At 40.7% G+C, this 9,163-nt stretch overlaps 2 protein-coding genes across 2 annotated transcripts in view; both read right to left on the bottom strand.

The window, feature by feature from the left end:
- aff4 (AF4/FMR2 family, member 4) overlaps nucleotides 1-1,252 on the bottom strand; it is a 51,881-nt gene extending 50,629 nt beyond the window's left edge. The window contains exon 1 of the mRNA XM_033979113.2: nucleotides 970-1,252. The gene's annotated coding sequence lies outside the window, so the exon portion shown is untranslated. The remainder of the gene's footprint in view (nucleotides 1-969) is intronic.
- A 4,279-nt stretch (nucleotides 1,253-5,531) lies between these two features.
- Nucleotides 5,532-9,005, bottom strand: zcchc10 (zinc finger, CCHC domain containing 10). The gene is made up of 4 exons (XM_033977995.2): nucleotides 8,924-9,005; nucleotides 7,794-7,955; nucleotides 7,398-7,439; nucleotides 5,532-6,819 (listed from the first exon to the last, which is right to left on the bottom strand). The coding sequence occupies exons 1-4, from the start codon at nucleotides 8,962-8,964 to the stop codon at nucleotides 6,600-6,602; spliced, it is 465 nt and encodes a 154-aa protein (XP_033833886.1). The 5' UTR covers nucleotides 8,965-9,005; the 3' UTR covers nucleotides 5,532-6,599.
- Nucleotides 9,006-9,163: the final 158 nt, after the last annotated feature.

The raw sequence follows: 9,163 nt of genomic DNA on the forward strand, positions 1-9,163 counted from the left end.
CTAGGTTGCTCCTTCTCCTAGGTGCTTCCTGGTACATTTTCGTCAAACATCAACTCTGCAATTTGTACGTGTTAAACTACTCTGGACTTATGATGGCTTTACTGGCCCTTCCCCCCACTGTGGCGTTTAAAATGGCTTCCTAAAGCACATCAGCTGTCCCTTTTTGCAAAGTCTCAAACGCTAGACACTGTAGGCACCAGCTATCATGTTGCTTTCTGTCTAAATGATAGTTTTTCTTCAAGCAAATTAGCAGGGTTTAGAGCTGACGGGGCTCTAACCGGCAATGACTGTAATTTGATACAATAAACGCAGGATAGGATTGTGTGGTTTATGCTGAACAACAGGAAAAAGTTTTGCCAGTCATAGTGAAACAGCAGTGGATAGGATCAGTCAGTGTCAGGAGGTAACTTTAAGGTAATAAATACATCAAGACTGTTTCCATGCAAGTTTATAATAAAGCATATACCAAATAAATATTAAAAAATAGTAAAAGTAGATAAGTATATAATCAGACATGGCATGCAAAAGTGACTGGTTGATTTTAAATGTCTTTGATCCAATGCCAAACTTGTCAAGAAAAAGAAAACAAACTGTAGACGTCATAGCTTGTGAGCAGAACATTACAGAAACAAACACATGATCTCCAACCTGTGAATCATGCTATTTCTTACCTAAGCAAATAATTCAAACTTCCTCCAAGTAATTTCGTTTATGCTGGTTATTATTTTATCAGAAAAACCTGGATTTAGTCGCCCTGTCCAAAAAGCTGGCTGCTAACGTGATACCTAGCCCTGACTACACAGACTTCACCTTTGCTTTAGCACTGTTAGCTTCAGCTAGGCTAGCAGCTAGTTAGCGTCAAAAACAAATACAGCTCGGGTAATTAAAACAGCATTAATATAACATGTCAGGCAGAAGAAAACGCACAGATTTGCAAGATAAATTCACACATAAAAGCATCATCCTTACCTCTTGTCTTCTTTTTAGGCCCGAACCATTCTAGCTATGGGAAAGCTCCTTTCTCTTTGTCTGAACCACTTCCACTTAGACGCAAAATGGACTCGGCAAAACGCTACAACAGTTAAAAACGCTAAAACCAAATGACGAGCCCCATGATTTCCCTCAAATAAAACCCCGCGTCAAGTGAGAAACAAAATAAAGTCATTTTGGATGTCGTTCATCTCGTCATTCCTGGGCAGGATGAGTGATGGGTGAAGCTGCTAGCTGAGTGCAGTAGCCGCAGGTATCTCCACAGACACAGCGCTGATGCATGGAGCAGCGACGGCGCGTTCAAGCACTACGGGCCGTGTGGGAATCAACACAGTGTCATAACAAAACTCCACTAGAAAAATGATATTGAAACTGTGTAAAACAATAAATGTACTTAGCCACATTAGCTATTACATGTAATTGCTAAAATATAGGCAAAGTAGTTTTTTGCTTTAAAAAAAATAAAAAATAAAGCGTAAATATTTTGTGCAGTGTACAAAGATAGAAAACAACCACAAAATTTGCTACGTATATACTGTTGTAGTTTCCTTTAATGGTTTTATAGTTAGTACCTCGAACACAAAGTTTTGAGTGTTTTGTAAAACCTTAAGTGTGAATTATAAGAGTATAGTTCAAGTTTACGTGCAGCCAGTGAAAGCAGCAGCATTATGACGCACAGGTCGCTTACTGGACGTACAGTGCGACATTTGATTGTTATAGTTACCGGGATTCTGGTAACGTCCGACTTATAATTTGCTAATTCAAAGAAAATGTAGGTAAACGAAGAAAAAATGGATATGATGGACCCTAAAGATGAGCGACTGAATCCGTTGATGAACTTTACAATCAAAAGTTTCCGCTTAGATCCAGAAAAGTGGCGGGTTAGTGTTTTAGACGATGTCAACTTGGCAACGCTCAACGTTTTTTTCACGAGGCAAGACCACAAATGTCTTTTTATCAGTGAGAAGGAGGAAGAGGAGGGTATGAGGGTTGAACATGGACCAGCAACAGTGGAGACAGAGGCGGTACCGAAGTCCAACCCAGATGATCCTCCTCCCGTGGCTGCCCCGCTACCTCTTCACTTCACCTTCCACTTCCCGTGTAACGTCAGCTCCAAAGTGCTGTGTGTGAGCAAACCGAGCTGTGAAGCAGTGACCAAAGACACCGCCAAGAACTTGATATTTGTGGAGGTTCCCGGGGATGATGCGCTCGGCCTGTTTATTGCCCTCACAGAGGAGTTGGCCCTGCCCTTGATCGGAAACGGAAAGAACTGCTCTGATTGGCCCCAGGGAATGCAGGAAGAGATGCTAAGGCAGATGAAGCTTCTGAAAAAGCAGGCTTTGGTTGTTCAGGCCCAAACCCAAGGACGCATCTTTCTCCCCCAATGCGACCTCCACGAGGATGCATGCTATCTTGAAAGGAGTTTGGACCAGAAAGATCAGAGTGAGAACAACCTTGGAGACATTATACTAAGAAGCACTATTCAGTCAAAAGATCTCCAAGCTTGTGAGTCGACCATCATAGAGTGGGCAGAGCTTGTGGATGAATTTTTGAAGCAGGACTCATCAGAGCTTTTATTGGAGCGAACCAGACCCATGCCTATAGAGGAATTCAACTTCTGGGAGAGTAGGCTCGAAAATCTGGTCTTTATCGATAAAAAGCTGAAGAGCACCAAAGCACAACAAGTGGTGGCCATTGTTGAAAATGCCGAAAGTGTGTATGCACCTATCCTGCAACAGGTCTACTCCAGTGTACAAAGTGCACTGAATGAAGCTGAGGACATAACTCGCAACCTTAAACCCCTTCAAGAACTGCTGGAAAAACTGCAGACCATGGACTACCCCCAGTTGAGGGATCAAGTGGAAACCATGATGAAGGAGGTTCTGTTGCTATGGACACGTTCACAATTTTACTGTAAACCTTGTCGCATTGTGGTTCTCATACAAGAGATCTGCAACCTCTTCATTGAGTTGAGCCGGTCCTTTTTGGGTAGGGGCCAGGTCTTGAAGGGCCTTCTTTCAGATCCAGCCCCAGTTTTGGAGTCAGTCTGTCTGTGCATTGCGACTCTGGAGAGACTGAAAGAGTGCTTCAGGGATTGCAGAGCTGAGCTGGATACTCAGGGAGGTAACAATCCAAAGTGGGACTTTCCATCTATGCTCATTTTCATCCACCTTGACCAGTTTCTGAAGCGTTTGGATAACATAAGGGAGGGGTATCGTGTCACTCTGGATATGGCCCACCTTGATCAAGCCATTTTGGGTGGGATCAACGGCAAGAAGTGGACTGGGCTGATTCAAAATAAGTATACTCACTTCTTCCATCATATGACCATTCTGGCAAAGAGTAAATGTGATGCGACTGATTGCCATGACCAAGAGTTTCCTGAACTTTGGGCCCAGTTTGATGCTCAAGTTAAAGGCATTGAAAACAGTTTAGTGGACATTTTCAGTAGTGCTTTGCAGACCTGCACTATTTCCACCTCTGCAGGGAAGATTGTGCTGATGTTTGGGGCAGTCTTGAGGCGTCCTTTGATTCTAAACAATCTGCATTGCCACTTCAACTCAGTTTGGAACATGATTCTAACAGAGGTGAACCAGACTGAGCACTTAGTCCAAACCCAGATCCAGGCCTACAAACAGAACCAAGTCCAGAGCCAGGTTTACAACACATATACACCAAGAGAGATCTCTATTCTGAATTGGGCCCAACAGTTGGAACAGAGAGTTCAGCATTCATACCACAACCAGCTTCTAATTCGGGCGGTGGAGCCAAGTGGAGCAAATTTAGTCTCTGAAAAATGCCAAAGTCTTATAAAGCTGCTCCAGAGTTTCAGAGCTTCAGTGAGGACCCAATGGACTGAGTGTCTGGACAAGGACTGTGCTTTCATTTTGCAGCAGCCATTAATTCAGCTACAGCATAGCGGCATCCTGGAGGTCCCATGTGGTCCAAAACTGGAAGTGGTACTTCGTGAGCTGCGGTTTGTCAATCAACACCAAGAGGTGAAGCTCCACCCTCAAGCGTCTCACCTGTTCAGCTGCAGAGATGACCTCACAGAGACTCACCTGAGCCTGAGCAGACTGCAGTCATGTTATAACCAGGTGGTGAGCAGCATCAACCCAGTGGAGCTGCCTTTGATCCAGGCTCAGCTCCAGGACCTCAATCGCGATCTGTCCGGACTAAAGTGCCAGACTTGGGGCACTCAGGGGCTGCTGCAGGAGGTCCAGATGAAGAGAGACAAAGTGTTGAGTTTCCATCAAATGATCACAGAGACCAGGACAAAAACAGCAGCCATCAAACAGATCACAGAGGGGTGGGGTAAGATCCAGCTACTGCAGCGCCAAAAGGACGGGCTGCTGATGGGCGGGGTTACAGAGACAATTCAGTCACAGCTGTCCCAGGACGCACAGGAGCTGCTCAGGTTGACTCAGGAGAACATGTCCTTGTACCAGGCTGAGCAGGACTCTCAGGCATGGCTATCCTACCTGGATCATATCGATGACCTGGTCCAGTCTGGTCTGGTTCAACTGTTGCAGACGGCTCTGTCCTTCCTCACTGACTGCATGAAGAGCCCCGGGCCACCTCTGCTCAGTGTGACTCTGATGCTGCAGCCTCAGGGCAGCTGCTTTGTACTCTCTGACTTCTCTGCAGCAGGGGGTGTCCTGTCTGTGGAGCAGCGTCTGCAGTCCATAGTGTCTGAGCTCTACACTGCCTCAGACCTTGTCCCCAGGATTTCCATTCACCACGACACTAACTACCGCCCCAGCCTGAGAAAAAGCCCTGCCCTGAGTGCTCTGGAGCAAAAGGTGGAGTCAAATGTGCAGGAAGTGTCTGAGAAAGCAGAACATCTGAGAGCAGAGCTGGACAAGAAGTATAGCCACCTGTGGACCAGCAGCAGACCGGACGTGATGATGGAGTTCCTGACATACGGGCAACAGCTCGGGCCAGATGAACAGGACGTGAACAAGGCTCCTCCCACTCTGAAGGACTTCAGGAGAGAGATCCAGAACCTGCAGGGCATTCAGAGCGAGCTCAGTGCCATCAACGACATCACTGTGATGCAAGGCTGGCTGCAGGTTAATCTCGGACCTTTCAGAGACTCTGTGATGTCACTGACTGAAGAGTGGAGTCATATGTTCACAGATCTTCTGCTACAGAAGGCGGCAGACAGTGTCCAGAAGATGGTGCTAGAAAGAGAGGACCAACCAGAGTCCAGTTTCCCACTGACTGACACACTGTTATTCCTGGAGACATCCGGAGTGGAGCTGCCTCCTTCACTGTCTGCTCTCATCTATTGTTGCGCTGCAAGCTAGAAAGACCTATATAACCTTTTATTGAATGGTATATTAGCACAACTATATTCAGTATTTTTTTCATTTAGTTAATCAGTATTTCTGTTCTTTATTTTAAATAGCTTAGGTCACAGCAGCTTTAATAAATTAGTTGAATGTAGAAATGTATCTATTTTGTATTCTCGCACTAGCTAAAATGTGAAGTATATACTGGTTGTTTATTTGGGATATAAATACTTTGAAACCATAAATAAAATAAAAAATTGAAACTTTATTTTTACAGTTTATCAAGCCCATTTCTTACCAAGTCTTAAAATGTGAATAAACATTTTAATTTGTGAACAAGCTCACATTAATCTTGATTGTGCATGTGTATTTTGTTACTATGCTAAAATATACTTTAGTACAAAAGCTTGCATCTTAACATGTTAATTTAGAAGATGGACGTAAAAAATAAACCTGTAACATGACAAAAAAATGTACACCTTTGCAACTAAACTTCAACATTCAAACTAAGCATGAAACAAGTAAATATTTCAATGTGTACTGCTCTTTAAATATGACAATAGTCATGTTATTAAAAATAAAATCTTGCAACATGAGCCAATAGGTTAAAACTAGAGAGGAAAGAATTAGCAATAGTACAACAGCATTATAAATCATGTACATTACACGGGTAGAGACATGAGCCTAATCGCATACCAAAACAGATATTTATGGAAGCAGTTGGTGAAAAGAGGGGAAGATGCAAAAGATACTAGACACTATGTACATCTAATATAATTAAAATATTTCCCACCAGCATCATTTTGTCCCATGCAAAACTCAAAAGACATCTGTCCTGAGTAACTGAATGTCAGTTTGATGCTACAAGGAAAGGTGTTTCATTTTATCTTAGATTATTTGCACTGAAAGATGGCAGTGTTTTTTCTTTGTTTTTTTTAATGGTTATAGGCCCAGTGATTACAGATTTATTATAAACCAATGCGTTCACCTGAATATTAATTTAAGAAAGTTTAGACATGGGTTAGTTAGGTTTTAGATAATGTCCCAACATTCACAGACCTATAATTCAGTCAAGATAAATAAACTAATTGATTTTGTTGTGTGGTATAATATATAGGAATAATACACATTTTGATATAACCTATCTGCTTCAAGATTTGTGAATTTTCCTTTTCGATCTTTTCGCAAATACCATAGAGGGAATAAAGAAATACTGGCTCCTCCTTACAGAATTTGAAAACAATCCGATAAGGCCCAAATGACTCAAACTACAACCCAAACATACTAGTCAGCAATACTGGGGAAGCTTCCATTTTATTTCTTCTTTTTCTTCTTCTTTGGTGGGCCCTGGTCTGAGTCGCTGCTGCTCTCAGAGTCGGAGCTGTCAGAGGAGGACGAAGACGATGAAGACGATGAAGAGTCGTCACTGTCGCTGCTGCTGTCGGACGATGAGCTGGAGGAGTCACTGCTGTCAGAGGAATCTTCACTGGATGAGCTGTCCGAGTCACTGCTGCTGCCACTGGAGTCTTTAGCCCTGAAGTCAAGCACAGAGAAAGAATAAGTGGATATAATAATGTATAATAATGTTATATAAAGAGTTATAACCTTTTTCACACTGAAGTGGGTTTGCGTACACATTTTTACCTTTTATAAATTATAATCACAGATGTTTTTTCATGTTGTGTTTTAATAGTTTGTGTAATAAGTATTTAGTGCTGGTAACCTGAATCAAGTGGCTTAAAAAGAGCTTAGTAAATTAAGAAATTAAAGAATTAAGAAAGCTGTGTAATTCAAAGCAAGGCTGCAGCGAAAAACTAAATATATATTATGCATTATTGTGTCTGAACTTTTTTCAAACTTCAAACTATTTTCCTTAATACAGTAAATACAGTAAAAGCAGACAAAGCATCTAAAATAAAAATATTACGCCATCTCATGGTCACTGTTTGTCATGACACGGTCCAGAGGGACTGCTTACATAAATCAGTTTGTTTTTTTAAGTGATTACAATAATTTATCTAGTTAAAGAAGAAAATTAGGGTGTTGAATAATTTTAATCATGGACGAATACTCTGACAAAGACAAAATAGAAATCAGCGTTACAGTACTCACTTCTTTTTAGATTTCTTCTCAGCCGAATCTTCTGTCCCAGGTCTGTGAGAAAACATGTTGCGTTAATAGGTTTTACTTAATAAAAGCCTCATTATCAGCTAACCGCAAGGGTTGCTATGTGGTTTTCCACCAAAACATGTTTTTATTTATACGTGTAATTTTATTTCCTGTGCATTTATTGAGGTTTAAATATTAGATCTACATTTATAATTTTATTTGCTTATATTATATTTTGATTACAATGTATAATATTTAGAGCAATACACATTTTTATCTTATTTTACTAAATTTACAAACCAAAGGAAAATTACACTAGGTTTTAGTTCAATCTCACCATTTGTAGTGAGGCATGTTATAGTGATCGTTATTCCGTGTGCTAGCTGACATAGCATTTACCCAGTGATGGCAAGAGGTTTGTTTTCGATCTCCTTCAGTTTCTTCTTCATCTCCACTGTCCTGGACGGTCTGTGCACGTACTTTCTCTTCCCTGTGCATTCGTATGTCCAGTGCCCCATCTCCAGACACTTCTGACACCGCACATTCTGCTTGTTTGCCTCTCTAAAGACACAACAATTATTCTCATCGTTCAAGTGGGTTATACATCTACTGTTCAAGTGTTTAAATTCCTTAATAATAATAAATAACACATTCTTTATTTTGTACAAAAATAGAAGAAAGTTGTGTTGACTCAAGAATAATAGGGCATACAATGTCTCAGTTTAAAAGGCTTTAGTTTACTATAGTTATAATGTCACAGATTCACTCAATTTACCCCAGTACTAGTATCTTAAAGGTGAACTGTGTAACTTTTTTGGTGTGGGGTATGTAACTCGCTTGTCTTCAGAGAGATGTTATACTTTGAATAGAATGTTTCAGAGTATGGCATTAGATTAGTTTATCATGCATTTATTCAATTGCAGGCATTTATTGCACAAAATACCTACAAAACATGTTTTCTGCCTAAGAAGGTCGTCGTCTCTCCACAGATTTGACTTGTAACTTGGCCCAGTGGCGAGTTTAATTAGACAAGTTGAATGCTATGTTGTGGAACATTATAGGTAAACCAAAATCTCATAGAGTATCAGAAAGAGCCATCAGAAAAGTAGCGTTGTGCGTCTTGAACGAACATTAGTTTAAGATTGTAAATATGGAGGGAACAAGTTGATACAATGCTAAGTTTTAAAATTGTAATAACATAGAGTACTAGGCCTCTATGGATGTAATTCAACGAGAAAAAACATAATAATAGTATAGTGTAATTACTGGTTTAAAGCAATAGTTTTAAGACATTCAATGGCGATTATATTATTGAATGCATAAACATTTGCACAGCTGCTGATGGACCAACGCCGATTGTCTTTCATTGGTTTAGCTTCATGGCGATTCTTACACGTTTCACTGCCTTACCACAAAGCTCTATTTAGCCACGTCTAAAACCAGTAGATTCACACCGATCACACGATGGCATAATTTAATAATATACATTTTTAAACAGTTTCTTTGAGGATTAAATACGTTTTTCTTACGCTTGTCTCCTGGCTATTATCCTGTGCATGGGAGTCGCCATCTTGCGGTGTACTTTTTCTTCTTCGTCAGTGTAAAACAATGAAAGAAACAGCGACACCTACCGAGCGGGAGAGGGAAGTAAAGTATATTTTTAGGCTCTTTTGACGACTATTTTTGTATTCTACCCGTAGTTAATGGTTTATAGTGTGAATTATTATTATTATTATTATTATTATTATTATTATTATTATTATTATTAT

Source organism: Periophthalmus magnuspinnatus, chromosome 14, assembly GCF_009829125.3.
Source record: "Periophthalmus magnuspinnatus isolate fPerMag1 chromosome 14, fPerMag1.2.pri, whole genome shotgun sequence".
Lineage (NCBI taxonomy): Eukaryota > Metazoa > Chordata > Actinopteri > Gobiiformes > Gobiidae > Periophthalmus > Periophthalmus magnuspinnatus.

Bases quoted from the DNA above. Each gene is read 5' to 3' on its own strand.
- zcchc10 (XM_033977995.2), bottom strand. From the start codon at position 8,964: ATGGCGACTCCCATGCACAGGATAATAGCCAGGAGACAAGC. The intron at 7,440-7,793 runs GTAAATGCTATG...GTTTTCTCACAG, and splicing joins AAACCTCTTGCCATCACTGG to ACCTGGGACAGAAGATTCGG. The intron at 6,820-7,397 runs GTGAGTACTGTA...GCTTGACTTCAG, and splicing joins GAGAAGAAATCTAAAAAGAA to GGCTAAAGACTCCAGTGGCA.